The sequence below is a fragment of the Sinocyclocheilus grahami genome, unplaced genomic scaffold (assembly GCF_001515645.1).
Source record: "Sinocyclocheilus grahami isolate Dianchi unplaced genomic scaffold, SAMN03320097.WGS_v1.1 scaffold100.1, whole genome shotgun sequence".
In the NCBI taxonomy this organism is placed as follows: Eukaryota; Metazoa; Chordata; class Actinopteri; order Cypriniformes; family Cyprinidae; genus Sinocyclocheilus; species Sinocyclocheilus grahami.
The window spans coordinates 1,505,931-1,530,864 of NW_015505279.1; the positions used below are offsets into that span (position 1 = coordinate 1,505,931).

Genomic DNA, 24,934 nt, shown 5'->3' on the forward strand with positions numbered 1-24,934 from the left:
ATGGCAGATATGCGAGACCGACGGGCAGGTGGAGAAAGGGGTTTAAGTGATAAATAATCAGTGTCCTACGAACCTATGAAAAAATATTTGCCAAACTTGTTTCGACAATATCAGATGGGGCCCCATGTCCACCTCTGAATGCAGGTAATGTCTGTCATGAGTGCTTAAAGGGGTCATATGATGTTGCTAAAAATAACATTATTTTGTGTATTTGGTGTAATGAAATGTGTTTATGCGGTTTAAAGTTAAAAAAACACATTATTTTCCACATACTGTACATTATTGTTTCTCCTCTATGCCCCGCCTTTCTGAAACGCTCCGATTTTTACAAAGCTCATCGGTCTGTAAAGCGAGGTGTGCACAGAAGCATGTGACGGAAATGTTACGCCCCTTACCATACTGTGATGCCCTGTCCGGCCGGAGCGATGATTCAAAAGCATGAAAACCCATTACATATGAGGCATTTGTTGCATCCAGTGGGGACATAATTACGAAATATAATGACTTATACTGTTTTTTTAGTGAGCGGAGGCCGGAGGGCTTGAGTGAGCGGAGGCCGGTGTCTAGAGTGAGCGGAGGCCGGAGGGCTAGAGCGAGCGGAGGCCGGCGGCCTAGAGCGAGCGGAGGCCGGCGGTCTAGAGCGAGCGGAGGCCGGCGGTCTAGAGTGAGCGGAGGCCGGCGGCCTAGAGAGAGCGGAGGCCGGAGGGCTAGAGTGAGCGGAGGCTGGAGGGCAAGAGTGAGCGGAGGCCGGAGGACTTGAGAACGGCGCGGTCAGCGGATTCGACGAAGGAGCAGCCAGTGGGCTTGCGGACACCCCATGTGACGACCCCTCGTAAAAAGACAGTATAAGTCATTATAATCCATAATTATGTCCCCACTGGATGCAACAAATGCCTCGTTTATAATGGGTTTTAATGTTTTTAAATGTGGTCGTCGCTCCGGCCGGGACACGGCATCACAGTATGGTAAGGTGCTTAACATTTCCGTCACACGCTGGAGGTATTTGGCCAATCACAACGCACTGATAGCTGGCCAATCACAGCACATCTCGCTTTTCAGACCGATGAGCTTTGTAAAAAATGTATGCGTTTCAGAAAGGTGGGGCATAGAGGAGAAATAATAATGTACTGTATGTGGAAAATAATGTGTTTTTTTAACCTTAAACTGCATAAACACATTTCATTACACTAAATACACAATATAATGTTATTTTTAGCAACATCATATGACCCCTTTAAGTAGAAATTGATTGTTGGGGACTCAGACTTCAACCTTATAACGTCGCCGTAAATTTCAGGAAAGGCTCAGACAACCCTGCGGACTATATGTCTTGTCATCCTGTTTCAACACGTACACATGCAACACTCAAGCCACAAAAGTTGCAGAAGAATAAATTAATTTTCTTACACAGCACACCGAAAGCCATGACTCTTGATCAAATCAAACAAGAAACTCTGATTACAACCCGGTCCTCCAAAAAGTGTACTCCCTCATTCACACTAATTCCTGGGGTTCAATTACTGACGCTATGGAACATGCGCCAACACTGCTGAAATATAAACGCGTCAGTAGTGAACTCATCGTCCTGCCTAATGATGACCTAATCCTCAGATTCTCCAGAATTGTCATTCTGCCTTCATTAGTGCACCAAGTTCTTCAGTTGGCTCATGAATCCCATCAGGTCACTGTGAAAACAAAGACCCTCCTAAGAGAGAAGGTATGGTTCCTTGACATGGATAACAAAGCTGAAGTTATGGTAGCAAACTGTCTTGCCTGCCAAGCCAACAAACCGGTAACACATTCTGAGCCATTGCAAATGGCTAAGCTTCCTGGAAATGCCTGGCAAGAGGTCACTGCTGATTTCTATGGTCCTCTACAAACAGGTGAATATATGCTTGTCATCATAGATTAATATTCTCACTACCCATTGGTAGAAGTTCTTCATTCCATCACAGGAAATTATGTGATCCCTGTGATGGATAAAGTTTTCTCAATGTTTGGCATTCCAAAAGTTGAGAAGACGGACAATGGACCTCCCTTTAACAGCGATCATTTCAGCAAATTTGCAGAGTACCTTGGATTCCGTCATCGTAAAATCACACCATTCTGGCCACAGGCAAATTGTTCAGCTGGACGATTCATGCAGACGCTGGGCAAAGCGCTCTGCGTTGCAGGTACCAAACAAATTTCATAGAGACAGCAGCTGTTCATCTTTCTAAGGGGATATTGTGTGACACCACATAGCACTACCAACACATCCCCAGCTAAGTTGATGTTTCGCCGCAAGATACACACAAACATCCCAAACCTAACTACAGAAACACCTGTTGCATCTGATCATGATCTGCAAAAAAGAGACAGAGCAGCCAAAGCAAAGGAAATCCTTTCACACTCTACAGATTGGCGACCAAGTACTGCACCGGCAGCCCAAACAACAAACTCACAACACCCTACAATGCTGTCCCACACACTGTAATCATGACCAAAGGCTCCATGATTACAGCTGCACGAGGTAGTCATTCCATCACTCAGAACTCGTCATTCTTCAAGAGATTCCTTCCTCAGAACGTTGTGCCATGTGAGCATAGTAATGATCTTCCACAAATTGTGACACCACCAAGATACCCAAATCGGAGAAACAGACCATTAGAAGTAGTACTTCAAAAATCTGGACTCAATAGTTGATGTCAAACACTGAGTAACCCAACCTATATCATTTAAATACCAGTCTTGAAGTAACTTTCATATTGATGTTTTTCTGTGTTTAGAGTAAGTTTTTTTCTGAAAGATGCGCTGTTTAAAAAGAGAGAGAGAACCTTGACAGTTGAGTCAGTTGAGGGTGGAAGAGAGCGCTGTACATTCACTCCCCCCACCTACAATTCCTGCCGGACCTGAGACTCGAACTTGCAACCTTCGGGTTACAAGTCCGACTCTCTAACCCAGTGGTTCCCAACCCTGGTCCTGGAGGCACCCCAACACTGCACGTTTTGCATGTCTCCTTAATCAAACACACCTGATTCAGGTCATCAGCTCATTAGTAGAGACTCCAAGACCTGAAAATGGTGCGTCAGAGAAAGGAGACATGCAAAATGTGCTGTGTTGGGGTGCCTCCAGGACCAGGGTTGGGAACCACTGCTCTAACCTTTTCTATATTAGATCCCTTTCTACAAAGCGCATTTTGTAAATGAAATGATCACAGATCATAACTTAGATGTGCTCTGTTTGACAGAAATTTGCTAAAACCAGATGATTACATTATTTTAAATGAGTCTACCCCCAAGATTACTGTTATAAACATGACCCGCGTCCAAAAGGTAAATGGGGAGGTGTTGCTACAATTTATAGTAATATTTTCAGTATTTCTCAGAGATCTGGTTTCAAGTATAACTTGTTTGAAGTAATGGTGATTCATATAACATTACCCAGATAAACAAGTGTTAATGATAAATCCCCTGTGACGTTTGTACTGGCTACTACAGGGTACCATACAGACTTTATGGACAGAGTTAGTGCTGGCTGCAGATAAAGTCTTAATTGTTTATGATTTTAATATCCATGTAGATAATGAAAAAGATGCATTGGGATCAGCATTTATAGACATTCTGAACTCCATTGGGGTAGACAACACGTGTCAGGACCTACTCACTGTCGTAATCATACTCTAGATTTATTACTGTCACATGGAATTGATATTAATGGTGTTGAAATTCTGCAGCTAATCTCATTACCTAATCTCATGTATACTCCATATAGCTAAAGCTGCAAATGTATCTCCTTGTTACAATTATGGTAGAACCATCATATCTACAACAAAAGACTGCTTTGTTAATAATCTTCCTGACTTGTCCTAACATTTATAAAACCACCTCTAGATAAACATCATCATGAAAATCTCGACAAAGTTTTTTTTTCTAAAAACAAAGCACAGTTTATTAAACATTCAGTAACAAACAAACAGCCCATATGAATCAAGAAAAACAATATTTCTGCTTTTGTTAGCAAATATTACACACAGGCTTCTATACAATGCTATTGCAGGGGTATATGCGTGAAGTAGAGATGTAAAGAGCAGATCTGGCTTTATTCTTCGGAGATCTCCTGAGATGCTTTTTTCAAAGGAACTAGTTTGGGTGACAGCTACTGTTAAAACAGAAATTGAATCATGTTTGGGTTATTTTTATGTTGGTAGTTTTAGATGTGCTGATATGAAACTAGGCCCAGATATTACAGAGGTTATTAATGCAGAGCAGAAGCTTTATACAGCAGGAGATGATGAGGTTAAACATGAGATGTGACGATTGTCCCAATGCAGTATTCACAGGAGTGTCATGCTGTGTTGTCAAGTATAATACAGTATAGTATAATAAAAATAGTACACTTCTGTGTGATAATTCACTGGCCATCACTAAACCTGTCTATTAGGCTTCCTTTTTTTGTATTGATGGTAAATGTGTGTATTTAGAGTGTATTCACTGATACGGTCACATGATCAATTGTAGGCGATTATGAACTATGTGCGTCTGGCCTGTCAAAGCCAATATATGGCTGCTGTAACAATTTGACATATTACACCTCTGACTGCACATACAACATACAGAGCAATTATATAGTCAAACATAAATGTATAACACATGAAATACCTGAACATTCCTACAATACATAAATGTGTTTAAAAAATAATAAATTAAACAAGAAATTGGGTTTAAGGCTTTTGGGGTTTCTTCCTGGACACTGTGTGGCTATTTAAATAAATATATTAATACCATTTATAATATTATTACCATTCAAAAGTTTGTTTGAGTTGGAGGTTTTTTTTCTTCTTTCTTTTAAATAAATTAATATGTATTGTTTGTTGGGGGGGGGGGGGGAAAAAAACGTTTTCTGCATCACAAAAAAGAAAAAAGGTTTCGGTAGTCGGCAAATTGTTGTAATTTCAGTTATTAAACTCAGACAAACAAGAAAACAACACTCTGTTCAATTCATATTTTTCTGTTTTTAGACCTCGTTATGCCTAATGACATCAATTATGACACTCATGACCCCATACTATGAAAACTGAATACATTACAGGTTAAATGGTGGATGGTCAGTTATTTCTACATGCAGGTATTTGTACAATAATTCTTACCTGTCAAATATTCTACATTCTTTCAATTAATGAATCTGTGAAAAATATATCTGCTCTAAGATGATGGATAACTACATTTCTTTTCACATCCAATCGTCAACCATCATTTATTTACTCTCATGTTGCTCCAAACCCGTATTTGAATTTGAAATCGAATGAGCACTGATGTATACCGAGCGGTTAAATGGTGGATGGTCAGTTATTTCTACATGCAGGTATTTGTACAATAATTCTTACCTGTCAAATATTCTACATTCTTTCAATTAATGTATCTGTGAAAAATATATCTGCTCTAAGATGATGGATAACTACATTTCTTTTCACATCCAATCGTCAACCATCATTTATTTACTCTCATGTTGCTCCAAACCCGTATTTGAATTTGAAATCGAAAGAGCACTGATGTATACCGAGCTAAACGAATCATTAAATTGAGGAATTGAATGTTCTGTATCTTCCCACTGGAGCTCTAAAATAACATTTGAACTTCCACATATTAAAATTGGCATGTTGCAAATTGGTTATGAGAAATGAGACAACCAAAGTCATCCAGCATTATAGATGTCAAACCTGATGTGCCATATTTGAATATATGTGAACACAAATGAGATTTGAGAGCTTTTTCGATTTACTTTCACTGAATGGAAAAGAGCAGCATGTACATTCATCAAACAAATCTCTTTTTGTTTTAGCACACCTTACGAGTCTGGAACAGCACAAGTAAGTGATGGCAGAATTGTTGTTTTTGGTTAAAGTTTTCCTGTAAAAGCCCTCAATACAACTGAACATACAACAACACCCACCTACTGGTCTGTTTAGGACTCTTAAAGTTCCAAAACACATCACCCTAAGCCTTAATGTGACATTCACTGGTGTTACTACTCCTAACTCTGTGATTCCCACAATTCCTGTCTACTTGTAGTTTCTCAATCTATTAATCACTAAAGCTCTCAAAAGTGTTGAACTCTCTGGGCAACAAGTCATAATGGAGCAGGCCAAGAAATGCTCCAGGAAACACTGTGTACAGTAAGTGCACATTCCAAATGAAATTATATAATGTAAATGACATCTAATGTTGAAGTACAGCATGTAACATGCTAGAATCTCTTTCCTCCGGCCCATGTTCTCCTCTCATAAGGTGTGTCCCATACTGCTGCTGACCAGTCCTTTAACGTTTGTGACAGGTCTGACATCATGCAGCTGTTTGCGGCGGTCTATAAACGCAGCGAGTCTGACAGTGTCCAGCGGTGTTTTGGAGTAATCTCCACTATGAGCGCTGACCCACGGGTGCTGCAGACATACCACCTACTGGTCTGTTTAGGACTCTTAAAGTTCCAAAACACATCACCCTAAGCCTTAATGTGACATTCACTGGTGTTACTACTCCTAACTCTGCGATTCCCACAATTCCTGTCTACTTGTAGTTTCTCAATCTATTAATCACTAAAGCTCTCAAAAGTGTTGAACTCCCTGGGCAACAAGTCATAATGGAGCAGGCCAAGAAATGCTCCAGGAAACACTGTGTACAGTAAGTGCACATTCCAAATGAAATTATATAATGTAAATGACATCTAATGTTGAAGTACAGCATGTAACATGCTAGAATCTCTTTCCTCCGGCCCATGTTCTCCTCTCATAAGGTGTGTCACATACTGCTGCTGACCAGTCCTTTAACGTTTGTGACAGGTCTGACATCATGCAGCTGTTTGCGACGGTCTATAAACGCAGCGAGTCTGACAGTGTCCAGCGGTGTTTTGGAGTAATCTCCACTATGAGCGCTGACCCACGGGTGCTGCAGACATGAGAACGCCACCTTCTCCTCCATCAGCTCATCGTGAGCCACCAGATAGTCCAGCAGACGCCCGTCCTCAACACTGAACACATATAAATGTGATCATATCATTGCACATCATTTTTAAAAATAAGTTCCATTTGAGTGTGTGTGTGTGTGTGTGTGTGTGGAAAATGAGATTCCAGGAGGAGAATATTCATTCTGTTCCATGCAGCAAAACATACCAACATTTTTGTATTTTTTACTGAATATTAACTGAATTTATTTAGAAAATGCTTAGTTGAGCTCAACTGCCCTTCTATAGAATGCTGCAGGGATGATGGTCATGTCTGTAGGTCATTCCGGAAGTTAGAAGTACCCTGGTTCCTTTGACAAAAAGTCAAAATAGGCTTTTTTTCAGCTGGTTTTTAGAGCACTGCTGCATGGCTACTAAGTGCACTAGTGGTTGCTAGAGCATTGCTATGCAAGTTGTTCTGCTTCGGATAAGTGTCTGCTAAAGTACTACTTTCCAGTAAATAAGCTGTAAGTATCTGTTTGCATGCTGATGTGCTGGTATGATATTTCACCTTGAGGTCCAGGTGAGCTACTCTGCATGTGTGCAGGTGCTGCAGAGCTTCCAGTATGTCTTTAATGAAGAACGCCACCTTCTCCTCCATCAGCTCATCGTGAGCCACCAGATAGTCCAGCAGACGCCCGTCCTCAACACTGAACACATATAAATATGATCATATCGTTGCACATCATTTTTAAAAATAAGTTCCATTTGAGTGTGTGTGTGTGTGTGTGGAAAATGAGATTCCAGGAGGAGAATATTCATTCTGTTCCATGCAGCAAAACATACCAACATTTTTGTCTTTTTTACTGAATATTAACTGAATTTATTTAGAAAATGCTTAGTTGAGCTCAACTGCCCTTCTATAGAATGCTGCAGGGATGATGGTCATGTCTGTAGGTCATTCCGGAAGTTAGAAGTACCCTGGTTCCTTTGACAAAAAGTCAAAATAGGCTTTTTTTCTCTCTCTCTCTGTTGGCTTTTGGATAATTGCAAAAAATAAACTGGTCTAAGCTCTGATTCTTACACATTTTGTTCAGAAGATAATTCATTTCTGGCCCAGTTTCTAATCGCCACATTACTGTTGGCCCATAATTACTTATTCATAATTTACTCACAGCTCAAGAACCAGTATGTAGGCCTTGGGCGACTCGTAGGTACCAAGCAACGCCACCAGCTGCGGATGCTGGACGTGACGCTGGATATCGGCCTCATGGGCTACCTGGTCTTTCTTCTGCATCTTCTTATTGACAAATTTCACAGCAACCTCCTTCTTACTGGCCTTACTGAGACACTTCCTCACCACTGAGAAACGACCCCTAAAAACAGAAAACATATGAGTCAGCTGAGTTTGTTACTGACAGGACAGTCAGCCTTTTAATGAAGGTAATATACAGTATATATATATATATATCTTTACCGTCCAATTTCACACAATTCTGTGAATGCAGATTCAAAGTTGTCTTTCCACTGGATTCCAGTGCCGTCATAAGTTGAGGCTTCATAAAAGAGAGAAAAAAAATAGTTATAAGAAATGTGTTTGGAACAATTACACTATAACTCTATTCCAAAACCTAGTGCTGCCTACCTATATACACAGAACAATTTCAGACAATAATTTATAGGCATCATAGGTGTGCTTCCAAAACACTAAGGCAGCATGTTTTTTTTTTTTTTTCTAGGATACTTTATTTTGGTTAAAATGGAAGGCTAGAATGGATTTTTAAATTAAATTAAAACTACTCAAGCATCTAAAATACAGGTACGTTTTATTAATAATGGCACAGCTGATGGCATCGATGGCAGCCTGAGTGGTGGGTTAGTGAACTCTGTAGGATATCTAAGAGTTTTCACCCAAAAATGAACAATTGTCATCACTTAATCGTAGTTATGTCATTATAAATCTTCACAAATTTCTACTTTGGGGTTATTCTTGGTTAATAAACGTACTTTTGTTCAACGTTATGTTTGTTCTTGATGATGCCCTTTGGCTTTATTATTAAATTATTAATTTATACAATTAATAATGAGTTTACATATGCCAAAATTGACATGAATACATATTTACAAATGTTTTAAAAGTCTATATATATACAATATTGAACAAACCGCAATACACTGCTTCCATGGATAGACTACTCTAGATTCATGTACTTTCTAAACTGATGCACTTTCAAGAGAATGCATTTCGGTTATGATCCTGTAGAAGACTGCTACCTTGACAGGAAGGCAGTTCAATTGGGACAAGCACTTAAGTTTGATTTGATTGTATTGACCTGTGCTAGGTAATGTCACCATGTTTGAGGGTTCACTGGGTGGGCTGATGCCCCAGGGGTTACTGGCACTGACTCTGAACTGATAATGGCCACCAGGAATCAGATTCTCAATCTTCACACACACGTCTGCAGTGGAGACCACCGACTGCTGCCACACCAGAGAGTCTGCACACAAATACAGACACACAAACGTCAACCTGGATACACAAAATAACAGATGTAGTTCCCTTTCATGGGAACTTCGAACTGCGTCCTCTAGGGGTCGCTATGGGGAACGCCTCGTCGTGACCCGTGTCTGAAGCATACATTGAAAAAACACCAACTCGTTGGCCGGCGACAGCCATGACGTCACTACCGGTGCGACTCCAGTATAAATCGGCGCCGGGAGCTACACATCATTCTCTTCTTCGTCTTCATTGACTGTTCTGTTTGAAGCGTGCATTTTCAAGGAAAAAGTAAGAGCTATCTATTTATTATGCGTTCCCCATAGCGACCCCTAGAGGACACACAAATTCGTTCCCTACTCAGGGAACCATGGTTACATAAGTAACCTGAGACGTTTTTCTTCTAGTGTTTCAGTTAACAGACATTATGGGGTTCAGGATGAATGAACAGAATGACACATTCATACATCATAAGATTAATTTTGCAGACAGAGTAATATGTATGGATCTGGATAAAGGTGCTACATTTTGTACTTCTGTGGAAACGCGTTACCTTTTTTCTTAAGTCAGTAGTCTACTTATTTAGTAAGTTTACTAATTAGTCAAAGTTTCCTGCACTAAAATAATGTTAGCCAAAGTTTAATACACTGAAAATAGTATTATTTTTTTTAATTCAGCGATGCATTGAACAGTTTTCAAGCAGCATAACTGTTTTCAGCATTGATAATAATCAGAAATGTTTCTTGAGCACCAAATCAGTATATTAGAATGATTTCTGAAGGATCATGTGACACTGAAGACTGGAGGAATGATGCTGAAAATTCAGCTTTGCCATAACAGGAACAAGTTCCATTTCAAAATACAGTTATTTGAAATTAGTAATACTATTTTACATGTTTAACCATGTTTTTGATCACATAAATGCAGCCTTGGTAAGCATAAAATACGGAATATAGAATAGTTGATGATATGAAAATGTGATATGTTAATTAGCTTACAGTTATGAGAGCACAGAATCTGAACGAGCTCTTTAGTTTCAAGCAGGGTTGTTGTTGAGGGTTGAGGAGGAATGTAAATGTTTGATAGTGAGCCAATTGTATTTCTACATTGCATTTTTACTGTTTCAAGTTAGTAAAATTAGTAGTTTTCCACTGCATTACCTCTTTAAGTGTTTCTGACTATGCTGTCTGTTTTGAGATGCTGTTTGGCTATGCTGAGACTTGGATTTTACAGCTGTGTAAGTGTTTATACCTTCCTGCCTGTATTCCACACTGTAGCTGGAGATGGCAGAGTTGCCTGAGCTGGCTGGAGGAAGCCAGTGGACAATCACTGCGGTGCTGCTGGCTTCTTGTGCCACAGGACGAGCAGGGGCTGCTGGGATACCTGCACCAGAGAACATCTGGACATTAAAACATGTGGGAAGGTGATTTGTGCAATACCCGTCTTTATTCCTTTGTTTCATTTACCTTGTACTTTAATCGATGCAGATGAGGAGGCAGTGCCATGATCATTCACAGCCACACACGTGTAGATGCCAGTGTCCTGAGGCATTAGATTACAGATCTTCAACACTATATTACCCGATTCCCTACATGGGCACAGCACAGAGAGAGAGAGAGAGAGAGAGAATCAAATGACACAACAATCATTTTATAAATCTTTAATAAAGCAATTGTATTTACAAATATATTTACATTCAAGTTTAATAGAATAGTAATATCCTTAAGGATGTCATTTAATACAATTAAATGACATTTAATAACATTTAAAGACGATTGTTGTTCCTTATGCTATTTATTTATTTATTTTATTTTTTTTGCTCAAATAGTTAATACAATAATGTGCATAATACAGTTATGTTTTTCTATTTACTAAAGCAAAAAAAAAGTTCATAATCCCCCAAGTGAAAACCTATTGCCCTCTTAAATATAAAATCTGGTTGTGCAGCCTATTGTCACGAGTGCCTACTGTGTTGGAGTGAGGAACGAGGAGCACGTAGGAGAATCACCATAATAACAGTCTTTATTGATCCAAACCACAAGGAACACACATGTAGCACCGGGGATTGACGTTTAACACTGGACACAGGAAAACACAGGGCTTAAGTACCAGGAACTATACGAGAAACAGCTGAATCAGATAGAACACAATCAACACGAGGAGAAACTGGGTCACGGGAGCACAACACAAGACAGGAACACAATGGCAGTCCATGGGATGTGACATTACCTCCCCCTACTGGAAGGCGCGTCCACGCGCCTCATAACTTCCAACGGGGAGGGGGGCGCTCTGGAGGCCTCTATGGACAGGCTTACACAGGACGGAAGGTCTCCGGGGTGGTACCCGTTCAAGGGGCCATGAGCGGAGCAGGCAGACTAGGGAGCCATGGCGGAGCAGGCAGACTAGGGAGCCATGGCAGACCAGGCAGCTTGGGGAGCCATGGCAGGGCGGCCTCCGTGGCCTTGGCCTCGGCACTCGTCCCGTCCTCTATGTCCTATAGCCCCCCCAAAAAAAATTCCTTGGGGGAAATTTTGGGTTCTGAGGCCCTCCGTGGTCCAGGCTTAGGAACAGCGGCCCTCCCTGGGTTTGAATCCAGATCTGTGGCCATCCCTGGGCCAGAGGTGGGAATAGGAGCCCTCTCTGGGCTGGACTTGGGAAAAAAGTCTCTCTCTGGGCTGGACTGGGGAACAGGAGCCCTTTCTGGGCAGGACGTAGGAACAGGAGCCCTCTCTAGGCTTAACTTGGGAACAGGAGCCCTCTCTGAGCTGGACGTGGGAGCAGGAGCCCTCTCTAGGCTTAACTTGGGAACAGGAGCCCTCTCTGGGCTAAACTCAGGAACTGGAGCCCTCCCTGGGTTCGACGTGGGAACAGCAGCCCTCTTTTGACTCAGGACTGGGGCTAGAGCCATGACTTGACTCTGATCAGGGGCTGGAGCTAACACTGGAGCGGACTCAAGGGATGGAGCCGACACTGGACGCTGGAGCTGCCGGCAGACTTGACAATGGAGCGGCCGGCTGGCTTGACTTTGGAGCGGCTGGCGGGCTTGACTGCGAAGCGGTTCTGGATTGGGGCCGGATGCTCTCCAGAGGAACCCTTCCCTCCAGCATAGACCAGTGGTGTCTGGGAGGTCGGCGGTGCGATGGTAATTGGCCCCGATCCAGAACAAAGAATTCAGTGTGGCGTCGTCCAATGCCGTCAAGACGGCGAGCCCACAGAATTCCCTGGCATACTACACAAAAGGAAGATCCTTGCAGGCTAGGGCGGCGAATCTTGCGGCGATCTCCATTTGTATGTTTTTAGGTCCAGTGTTCTGTCACGAGTGCCTACTGTGTTGGAGCGAGGAATGAGGAGCACGTAGGAGAATCACCATAATAACAGTTTTTATTTATCCAAACCACAAGGAACACGCACGTAGCACCAGGGATTGACGTTTAACATTGGACACAGGAAAACACAGGGCTTAAGTACCAGGAACTAAACGAGGAAATAAATGAGACACAGCTGAATCAGATAGAACACAATCAACATGAGGAGAAACTGGGTCACGGGGAGCACATGGGGAGCAAAACACAAGACAGGAACACAGGGGCAGTCCATGGGCGTGACACCTATAGGCAGTAATAACTGCAACTCAATCCTTCTGATAAGTAGAGATCAGTCTATCACTGGTTGAATTTTGGCCCTCTCTTCTTTGCAGATCTGCTTTTTTCTACCACATTGAAGGGGTTTCGAGCATGAAATGCCCATTTAAGGTCCTGCTCTCAAGTCAGGACTTTGAATAGGCCACTCCAACATGAGGAGAAACTGGGTCACGGGGAGCACATGGGGAGCAAAACACAAGACAGGAACACAGGGGCAGTCCATGGGCGTGACACCTATAGGCAGTAATAACTGCAACTCAACCCTTCTGATAAGTAGAGATCAGTCTTTCACATCACTGGTTGAATTTTGGCCCTCTCTTCTTTGCAGATCTGCTTTTTTCTACCACATTGAAGGGGTTTCGAGCATGAAATGCCCATTTAAGGTCCTGCTCTCAAGTCAGGACTTTGAATAGGCCACTCCAATATTTATTTATTTATTTATTTATTTTTAGCCATTCATAGGTGGACTTTCTCCTATGCTTTGAATGATTGCCTTGCTGCATAATTTGAGACTGGTAGATAGCAGAATTCATGTTTCCCTCAATTTTGGCAAGTTGCCCAAGCAAAGCATCTCCTGCCACCACCATGCTTGACCATAGGTATGATGTTTTTTTTTATGTTTCAACTTTTGACTCATCAATCCACAAAACATTCTCCCAAAAGGTCTTCTGCATTAGCAGTGGTTTTTGTCTCGCCATCATGGATGCCATTTTTGGCCAATGTTTTTTGGTTAGTGGAGTCATGAACAGTATGACCTTTACTGGTGCAAGAAAGGCCTCCAGTTCCTTTGATGTTGTCCTTGTGTCTTTTGTGATTTCCTTGATGAGTTTTCACTGTGCTTTTGAAGGAATTTCGGAAGGTCTGCCACTTCTGGATAGGTTTGCTAATGTGCTGATTTTTTTTCCCATTTGGAGATAATGGCTCTTACTGTGGTTCTTTGGAGACCAAGAGCCTTTGAAATAGCTTCAGTTACCTTCTTTCTCATCATTTTTTGGAATTTCTTTCACCTTTGGTATAGTGTGTTACTGGAAAAATACCATTCAACCAATTCAATGCTGTTGAAAAGATTTTCAAGGCTGGTAGTGATCAGGTCTGGTTGGGTCTAGTCCAGCTGGACACCGTTATGAATGCAGTTTCATAGATTTGGGAATTAGTAACTACAGGGGCAAACACATTTTCTCACAGACCCAGTCAGTTTTAGATAACTATTTTGCTGTAATAAGCAACATAATTTAAAAGCTGTGTTTTCCCTGGTTCCCTTTGTTAGATTTTGTTTTCATTTCTGAAGCTACTTATCTTTTTAGCATTGGGTGGGGATTGAAAATTTACAATCCAGGTGTTTTGTTTGTACATTGTTTTTGTATAGGTAGATTGAGAGCTACAGTCAATGGCACAGTGGCAAAGAAAAATACCCTGAGGAATCATGGGACAGTTACATAACAATGAGACTTACGAGGTTACATGGGTGCAGTTTTCTCACAGGACAAATACAGAAGACATGATCTGAACTTTAATGTAAAACATTTCTTTGTTCCTCAACACTTTCCCAAAGTCAAGCAGTCTCTTATACCCAAAGATTGCAAAATAGAACTTCAACATTTCACTACAGGACAGATTGTACCCAAAGCACTAGTGTTTCTTGGTTGTGATTGTAATTTGTGTTGTGACTGATTGTGGACTAGTACCTAATATTGATAGTGAATCGGTTATTGTTGACTAGCAGACTTTGATCGGGTCCTTTCAGGGTGATTGTGGGCTTGGGTCGAGCGCAGACTTTACAGCACAGAACCACTGTCTCCCCCAGAGCACACGCCACGTCCGCTAGAGGCGTCAGGAACTCCGGAGCCACTGCACATGTGTATATATATATATATATATATATATATATAGTACAAAGTCACTCTGATGGACACTGATTTTTATTTTCTCTTTCATTTCACTTCATTCAAGGAGATATTTAATTGGATTTCTAAAACAAGCTACAGGTGACATACTGTATGTATGATCACTCAACAATATATGCTAGTAGAAAATACAGACAAACGGAACATCACAGCATCTGTACATATTAATAAACTCACCCTCCTGGATGAAATTAGGATTCAGTAACTGTAAAACAGACAGGAGGAGTGTTAAAGGTGCATACTTCAAGCATTCTAGACTATCAGTCACATAAAGCACTGAATCTTTCTGCAAACACACACGCAGAAAGAGAAGAAGTTTTGTCAACAGAGGGCAGTACTTTCACATGTCATGATAGACACTGGCTGTATTTGAAATGACATACTATTAAAATATGGGAGAATTGTAAGTGTAGCATGTTAGTATGCCATTTCGAATTTCAGCCACTGAGTATGTTCAGAATAGCATACTAGCATACTAATAATACAATTTCTGATGTGCTGCTATTGTGTCAAATCCTGAATCCAGACCAAATACATCTGCCACAATGAGAAGTATACATCCAGAGCACACTGCTTGTGATTTCCAGAAACACAATGTTCTCTGATTGACCTTGGCGTGAATAATTAATAATATCAACTACAAATATCTTTTTTTTATTTGATTTGCAACACATAATATGGTGGCTGTCCACCTTTCAGTTAGCAAAAGCTTTCTGCTGTAGAGTAACCACAAAAAAGACTTTTATTTTGATTTCAGTAAATCCATCTTTTTTTTCAGTGCAGTATATACTGCCCAGTATGCAGTAAGCATTAAGATAGTATTTCACTCTGAACACTGCAAAATCTTTACACTGGGGTTAAGGCCCATTCACACCAAGAGCGATAATTATAAAGGTAACTAAACACAGCGGTGAGTGTTTTTATTGTTCATCGGGTGGGGGGTTTTGTTCCGAAAGTGATTTTATTTTAGCTCTGGCATGGACTTCCTTCATAAAACTAGAATGATTATTAAAACTTTATAGTTATAGTTATCATCCTTGGTGTGAAAAGCCCTTTATGCCAGTCACTCCACACGATTAGTTAAAATAATAACTTACCAACAACAACGTGCTCATGTAAAAAGAGGTTCAGATATTTCTTTAGATTAGAGCTTTAAAAAGCTTATCTATTTACTATTAAATTGAGTTTATTACAAAATTATAACATCAATAAATACAAAAATAAAAGCTTATTGGGCAGCATGCATTGAGATCAGCATCTCTACCTCCATACTAGTTTTGGGGTCTAGTTCATCCTCACACTCGGACTCATCTGAGCTGCGGGAATCCTGTGGTTTGGGTTGAGAGAGAACATTGTTACAGACTTACAGTACAGGAATACAGAGGGACGGAGAACTCCAGGCCAAAATGACAGGAATGTTTCAAATGAATTACTTATTAGTGTCATTAATCACAAAACTGGATGGCTACAAATTAAGAAAAAACAATTTTTATACTGTGGTATTTTACCAAAGCAAAATAATAATAATAATAATAAAACTTTATTAAACACATTTCACTTAAGACGCTGGGGTATATTTGTAGCAATAGCCAAAAATACATTGTATGGGTCAAAATTATAGATTTTTCTTTTATGCCAAAAATCATTAGGGTATTAAGTAAAGATCATGTTCCATGAAAATATTTAGTAAATGTCCTACTGTAAATATATAAAAACTTAATTTTTGATTAGTAATATGCATTGCTAAGAACTTCATTTGGACAACTTTAAAGGCGATTTTCTCAATATTTAGATTTTTTTTGCACTCTCAGATTCCAGATTTTCAAATAGTTATATCTCGGCCAAATATTGTCCTAACAAACCATAGATCAATGGAAAGCTTATTTATTATATGTATACATTTAATATACATTTATTATGACTGGTTTTGTGGTCCAGGGTCACATACAGGGTTAAAAAAAACACTACCCAACCTTTATATTTACAACACATAGTTGTATTCCTCTTAAATTGTTATCATTCAACTTTTCAATATCAAAATTGAAGAAAGAAAAAAAAGCTAACATTTGAAACATGTTTAGGACTGTCAGTATCATGCTGTCATTGGGCGAGTGACGTGTTCAGTGTTTATTTCCACACAGGTGAAGATGCAGCCCACACACACACACACACACACACACACACACCCTCATCCCTCTACTCACTTTCACAGTGACTTTGCTGCTGAGAATTTCCTTTGGCTTACGCAGTCCATTCTCAACTTTAATGTCACTTTTGAGGGGCGCACTGTCCTTCTCTGCACGCTTGCGAGCACGAAGCGTGTTCCACGAGAGAGATTTCCTGCCGTGTCAAAACATCAGGTTGTCAAACCCACACACGCTGGTGGAAATGCAAATCCAACAGCGAGAAAAAGCAACTTAAAGTGCTTGAGGGGGAAACAAATATTTCAGGAGGGAAATAGGGAGGTCCACAAAAAGAAAAAGCAAGATACTTGATACTGTTAAGCTATTTTTAACATTAGTAAAATGCATAGAGTATCTATCATCCAGTTCCATTTATAGAGACCTCAGAAAGTGTTTGGACATTAATGTCCACCATCAGACATAAGTGTGCTTGAATTGCACAAATATTTTATACCCAGTATTTCTGTATCACACAAGTATAATCTAGTACTGTTTTTTGTTATCATATTTAGTAGTTTGGGGTCAGTAAGATTTTTTTTTCCTAATTAATACTTTTATTCAACAAGGATTAATTAAATTGATCAAAAGTGACAGCAGAGACAATTCAAATAAATGCTGTTCTTTTGAACTTTCTCGTCATGAAAAAAATGTGTCTATCTATCTATCTAGATCTGTCTGTCTGTCTGTCTGTCTGTCTGTCTATCTATCTATCTATCTAGATCTGTCTGTCTGTCTGTCTGTCTGTCTGTCTATCTATCTATCTATCTAGATCTGTCTGTCTGTCTGTCTAGCTATCTGTCTGTCTGTCTATCTATCTATCTATCTATCTATCTATCTATCTATCTATCTATCTATCTATCTATCTATCTATATATCTACTGTCTCTCTGTCTGTCTATCTATCTATCTATCTATCTATCTATCTATCTATCTACTGTCTGTCTGTCTGTCTATATATCTGTCTATCTATCTATCTATTGTTTTTTTTTTTTTTTTCTGTCTGTCTGTCTGTCTGTCTGTCTGTCTATCTATCTACTGTCTGTCTATCTATCTATCTACTGTCTGTCTGTCTATCTATCTATCTACTGTCTGTCTGTCTATCTTCTGTCTGCCAACAGCGAGAAAAAGCAACTTAAAGTGCTTGAGGGGGAAACAAACATTTCAGGAGGGAAATAGGGAGGTCCACAAAAAGAAAAAGCAAGATACTCGATACTGTTAAGCTATTTTTAACATTAGTAAAATGCATAGAGTATCTATCATCCAGTTCCACTGTCTGTCTGTCTATCTATCTACTGTCTGTCTGTCTATCTATCTACTGTCTGTCTGTCTATCTATCTATCTACTGTCTGTCTGTCTATCTTCTGTCTGTGTCTGTCTATCTATCTACTGTCTGTCTATCTATTGTCTGTCTGTCTGTCTGTCTGTCTGTCGGTCGGTCTATCTATCGATCTATCTATCTGTCTGTCTGTCTATCTGTCTGTCTATCTATCTATCTATCTATCTACTGTCTGTCTGTCTGTCTATCTATCTTCTGTCTGTCTGTCTGTATATATATCTATCTATCTACTGTCTGTCTGTCTGTCTATCTATCTGTCTGTCTGTCTGTCTATCTTTCTGTCTCTTTTTTTTCTTTCTGTCTTTGTCTGTCTGTCTTTCTTTCTTTCTGTCATCTGTCCATCTTTTCTGTCTTTTGTCTGTCTGTCTGTCTGTATGTCTGTCTGTCTGTCTATCTATCTATCTATCTATTGTCTGTCTGTCTATCTTCTGTCTCTCTGTCTGTCTGTCTGTCTATCTATCTATTGTCTGTCTGTCTATCTTCTGTATGTCTGTCTGTCTGTCTATCTATCTATCTATCTATCTATCTATCTATCTATCTATCTATCTATCTATCGTCTGTCTGTCTGTCTGTCTATCTATCTACTGTCTGTCTGTCTATCTATCTATATATATATCTACTGTCTGTCTATCTATCTACTGTCTGTCTATCTGTCTATCTATCTATCTATCTATCTATCTATCTATCTATCTATCTATCTATCTATCTATCTATCTGTCTGCATATCTATCTATCTATCGTCTGTCTGTCTGTCTGTCTATCAATCTATCTATCTATCTTCATCTGACTCCAAAATTCTGAATGGTAGTGTATGTATATAAATCTATTAATCTATATTATTGCACCATGATGGACACAGGTTTGTGTGAGAACAGCAGTCATTCATATCATTAACAGCAAACACTGTTTCACACACAAACCTTTACTGTCAAGGACCGAAGAGGTTAGTACAAACACACAATAAGTCTTCTACACACTACATTACAAAATAAAATAAATTAAAGGAAATAAATCAAAATAAGGTGCACCACTTGGATTTCTTAAAATTCTATTAGCATTTACTTGGCATTGTTACTCTTTGTGAAAGTACTATTAAAATAAAACTATCTATTTTTACTAAGACAGGTTAAGTCATGCGCATGTCAAATTTTTATTTTACATATTTAATATAATACATTTAAAATCATTAGTTACACTACAACATTGCAACCTTAGTTCTATTGCACAAACCTGACTTCATTAATAAAGGTTCACTTAAATAGTGCAAAAAGCTCTTTACAGGAATGTGCTACAAACAGTAAACAAACCAACAGTATTTACAGTAAATGGCCAACATGTGATCCTGTAGAAGAAACAAAAGAAAAAAAAAATCTATACAAAAATACAATTAAAACAAATACACAACCTATAAAAAATTGCCATAGACAACAGTATATGTTCTCCATCAGGAGAAACAGGCCAAATTCTTCAGAAGGCCTTTCTTTCACTTTTTTATCTTTTCACACACACAAAAACAAAACAAAAATGATATCAACAAAAAACAAAGAAACAATAAAAACAGGGTGTTAGGAACTGAAATAAGCGTCCAGACGTGTCCATTTCCACACTGATGTAAGATTCTTCACAAATCCTCCGTCTACAAAACAATAACGATGTGGCTTTGCTATAGTCCTTTCAGAATTTATCTGCCTTGGTTTTTAACTTTTAGAGCCCCCCCCCAAAAAAAAACCTCAAGGGGAAAATCAAAACTTCCTGTGCAAAAGGGTCCAAAACATCCGGGTTAGTTCCAACAGAATGGGGTGGGGGGTGTTCAAAAACAGGCGTGCAGTCTTACACAATCCAATCAGAGCTCCAGTTAGTGTTGATTGACACTTACTTGATGTTTGAGTCTGCAGTAGTGTCTATGAGGGGTTTAGCGAGGGGGCCCAGGATGTGTCCCGGCACCCAGCCCTCCGCGGCCGGCGACTGGCTGTTAGCGGATCGGTACACCAGGTACATGTTCTGCTGGTTAGTGGCCAGTATCTGCACCGTCTCACCCTGCATGACGCAGATCTCATTTTCTTTCAGTGCATTATAGTCCTGAGTCACCATCAAGGAGGACGACGTACCGTTACAGCCCACACCGCCAAACTGCTGTAGGAAACACACACCGCATAATACACACACACAGAGACAAAAAATAAATGCATGGTTAAAATAATTAATATGTCAACCAGACCTTAAACGTCAGAAGTCAAGAAGACATTAACACCTTTACATAGTGTGTCTAGCATATGGAGTTATGTAATGCACAGCATATGCTACATTTTTAGATGCACTTTATTTTACAGTACATGCAATTACAGTGTACTTACCTAAGAAAGTACTGGGTAATATAAGGTAACAACATTTTAAGATTTTATAGTCTATTTTGAATTAAATTTGGGTGAATTCGCCATTTAATGTGTGGTCACATTTACCGTTGGTCTGCAAAATTACATGCAAAGGAATTTTGGGGACATTTGGATGAGGGCAAAACAAAAAAAAGACCTCTATGTGAGCATCACTACATTATTGACAATAGACATTGGAGTTTTTACACTAAATTTCACAAATGTTCATACCCTTTACTCAAAATCCAGTGAAAAGACAGAAGGCTCTGGTTACGTATGCAGGACTTCTCCAATCATTTAGTCTGCATAAATCCACCCCTTCCAGATCACGTTCATCCATATTTGAGTGCCAAGCCCACATCTCAACATCCAATCAACACCTGATGCTTAGAACCAAGTCCCCCACCTTGCATTTTTTTATTTTTTGAAAATCTCTCGGATGTGTCAAAATACAGAAGAAAAGACAAGATTTGCTTTTTGACAGCACTTGGGTGCTAATGGGAATGAGCAAAATGGAGGCTTGTTTCAGAGGACTTGTTTCAAGAATCCAGTTAGGTAAGCTGTCAAAATGGGTCAACGGTCTGTAACTGTTCCTCAGCATTATTTTGCAATATGGTCATGTGACTATCTATAGGTGGGGTAGTGGCTCTTGTGTAGTCTATGAATTAACTGCCATCTGAAAATCACAGATGAATCATGCAAATGTACAGACACCACCCTGAGAAAAACAACATCATGAACATCAAAGTATGGATTTGATATCTTAATTGCAACCGATTCAGGTGACTATGATTTTAATTCGGTTAGACCTGACTGCTGTCTTCGATACTATTGACCATCAGTTCCTCCTGTCTAGATTAGAATGTTTTGTGGGGCTAAAAGCCTCAGTCCTGAATTGGTTTAAATCTTATTTAACAGAGCAATATTTCTCAGTCAGAATTGGCAACTTTACTTCCTCTGCTGCCCACCTCGAATCTGGTCTTCCCCAGGGATCTATTCTAGCACCTCTGCTCTTCTCGCTCTACATGGGTGTTCTTTTGGATAATCGGCTCACTCTAGATAAACATGTTTCCCAAAACCTACTTATGGTTCCTTGCACAAGGTTGAAATGCAGAGGAGATAGAGCATTTTCGGTGATGGGCCCTAGATTGTGGAATAGCCTGCCAGCGCACCTCAGAGCTGCTCCATCTTTATCGGTTTTTATAAGTTGATGATGTTTGAATGTGTTACTTTTTGATCATTTTGTTGCACAGCACTTTGGTCAGTCTTGTGACTGTTTTTAAATGTGCTTTATAAATAAAAGAACTAGAACTAGAGCTAGATTTCTATGAGCCACCATAAACTCTAGCATGCAGATGTTTAGTGTTAGCAGAGATGCTGTGTTCTCACCCTGTGGTATCTGTCCGAGCCGTGGCATGGACCACCGTTGGAGGTAGTTAGCTTTATTGGAGTGGAGCTCCGTCCAGACAGAGTGGGTTTCTCTGCCCCGAGTGACACAGTGGAGCTGGGCCTGCTGTTGGCCTGACCCATTCGCCCACCGCTGGAGGAGTTTCGGGTCAGAGACTGAGAGCCGCTGCGCTCCTTCTGATACTCGATGGGAGACTGCAGAGCTGTAGACAGATGCACCAATGGTTTCAATGGCTCAACAGAAGGAGAGTTGATTATATTCATATCGACGTGACGGCTTACCTGACAAGAAGTTGCTCTGCAAGTCTAGTAGCTCGGTGATATGCTGAACCCAGACCTGTTTAATGTCCGTATTTGCTGCTTGCAGGGTGAAACGTTCGGCTGACCCACGACACGACAGCACAAACTTGCATGGATCGTTTTCAACATGCTCTTCTAGGCTGAGCAAGCTCACCTGCACACACAAGTCAGTATCACACCTGGTTTCAGCCGTCTAGTAGCCAGGGTTGTGATTTTCACAACTCCCAAAAAGCAAAGCCCAAAGTGTGCTTCAGTTTCTATGCGAACACTTAGTGTATGCGTACAGCCAAACACAGACTTTTTTGACACAGACACACTGCTTTGTGAGCTTTGAAACCTTTGCGAATCATTTGTTTCAAACCAGTGATTCTGAGCATGTATCAAACTGCCAAAGTAAGCGATTTGTTAAGTCAGAACTTAATATTTCGAAATTTCAATGGTTCACCACTAGGGGTAGATCTCTGTGAATCCATGAACTAGTGTCTATATGGTTTTTACCTGATTTTGGAACGGTTTTATACATATGTAGACATTTTTAATGACACATTTGTGTAATAAAAATGAAGGGTTGTTGTTCATAGTCTCTTATTGGCCCGATTAACCATGCTCTCCATAAAATAAATCCTACAATATAATAAACTAACATATCATACAGACGCTTAATATTTAATGGTATTAGATGATTTATTAATTGCATTTAATAGATTTCACTATTAATAAAACATTTGCAATATTTTGTAAATGGTGTTTTTATGCATGTTTGGGCTGCATTTTCATTGCATTTACAGGCATCACCAGCAGGTGGAATTAACACACACACACACACACACTCATACACACACTTTGGGCTTAAACCTACATGCTTCATGAGTAACGGTGGTGTGGTTACCTTGATGCTCTTTTTAAACTGGTATCCTGGCGTGGATGAGCCTTTGCGTAAGAGCTCGCTGAAGATAACGATCTGTTCAAACAGGAAGACCCTGCGCTCCTTACTGCGGGACAGAACGCCAGAGTCCTGCTCCGTCACAAAGAACGTCTCCTGCTGCAAGAGCTTTCCCTGACTCGTCAACTTCCCCTGAAGCACACAAACATACAAACTCATCAGTCTGAGATAGTGAAAGTGTCCGTGAACTCAACTGCTCTGATATATTCAAGTGAACATTAACAGATGCCACAAATCGTGGAGAACTCTTGATTCGGGTTAAAATGCTAAATTTAAGGATACGATTAAAGAGAGTTGACCCAAAAAGTTTAATTCGGTCCTTTTCACTCTCATGTTGTTCCAAACTCATAAGACATTTGTTCTTTTAAACACAAATTAAGTTTTTTTTTTCATGTAACCTGAGAGATTTCTGTCCCTCCATTAAACGTTCATTCCACTAAAACTTTCGAGCTTTAAAGGAGTCAACGGATGCCCATTTTCCACAAGTTGATATGATTCTTTAGGGTCTTAATGAAAAGTCTATAAACATACTTTGGTTAAAATTTATCAATGGTAGTGTAAAAAAACACCCTTTTTACCCTGTCAAAATCAGCTCTGTTTTCAGCAAGCTGTTTTTTAGTCCATGTTACTTTAAATGCTAATGAGCTCTGCTGACCCTGCCCCTCTCTTCCGTGGGGTGACGAGCAGACTGTTTAACTTCAGCCGCGAAACTGGCTAACTAGCACATTATTAGGAAAGGCGATTTGCAAAGATTCATAAAAACCCTTACACTCACTTCTTCTGTAGATGAAGCTGGATCACGAATGATTCACGCGAACATAGACGCATTTAGGCAGATTGAGGATCGGCGCATTCCCTTCAAAAATTAAAGTAACGTTAATCCTCTGCGTCTTCAGTAAATGACGACTGCTTTATTCATTATTACATCCAGCAACAAAACACCTCAATTGCTTAATCGGAGACATTCTTGTCTTCTCCCGCACCAGAGTCGACACAATGGCGGACTGATAACAGCTCACTCAGGGCGGGTCTAAGGTAAGACGGCCTTGTCAATCAACTATCGTGGGAGGGGCCTGTGCAGAACTACGTCATTCTGACAGGTATCTCAGAACAGCCTGATTTGAGAAAGGGGATTTTAAAACAGGGATTTAAAAAAAAAAATCACTGGGTGGATTTTTCTCATTATAGGATGGATGTTTACACGCACTTCCAACACACATTTATGTTCAAACAACTTGTAAAGTGAATTTTGCATCCGATGACCCCTTTAAGAAGTTCATAAAGAGATCCATATGAATCAAACGGTTTAATCCAACTCTTCTAAAGGGAAAATATTACTTTATATGATTAACAGATTCAGATTTAGGTTTGTATTCACATATAATCATCGATCAATGCACACACACACACACACACACACACACACACACACATATA

At 39.9% G+C, this 24,934-nt stretch overlaps 1 protein-coding gene across 1 annotated transcript in view; it reads right to left on the reverse strand.

The window, feature by feature from the left end:
* Positions 1–6,773: 6,773 nt before the first annotated feature.
* Positions 6,774–24,934, reverse strand: part of LOC107588258 (kalirin-like) — a 266,216-nt gene continuing 248,055 nt past the window's right edge. Inside the window, exons 48-63 of the mRNA XM_016276291.1 lie at positions 23,444–23,629; positions 22,537–22,708; positions 22,237–22,457; positions 20,352–20,608; positions 17,162–17,297; positions 16,222–16,284; positions 15,135–15,162; positions 14,739–14,901; positions 10,879–11,000; positions 10,664–10,795; positions 9,249–9,413; positions 8,393–8,471; positions 8,091–8,291; positions 7,487–7,625; positions 7,279–7,286; positions 6,774–7,002 (exon numbers count right to left, since the gene is read on the reverse strand). Coding sequence (XP_016131777.1) covers positions 6,774–7,002; positions 7,279–7,286; positions 7,487–7,625; positions 8,091–8,291; positions 8,393–8,471; positions 9,249–9,413; positions 10,664–10,795; positions 10,879–11,000; positions 14,739–14,901; positions 15,135–15,162; positions 16,222–16,284; positions 17,162–17,297; positions 20,352–20,608; positions 22,237–22,457; positions 22,537–22,708; positions 23,444–23,629 — 2,301 coding nt within the window. The remainder of the gene's footprint in view (positions 7,003–7,278; positions 7,287–7,486; positions 7,626–8,090; positions 8,292–8,392; positions 8,472–9,248; positions 9,414–10,663; positions 10,796–10,878; positions 11,001–14,738; positions 14,902–15,134; positions 15,163–16,221; positions 16,285–17,161; positions 17,298–20,351; positions 20,609–22,236; positions 22,458–22,536; positions 22,709–23,443; positions 23,630–24,934) is intronic.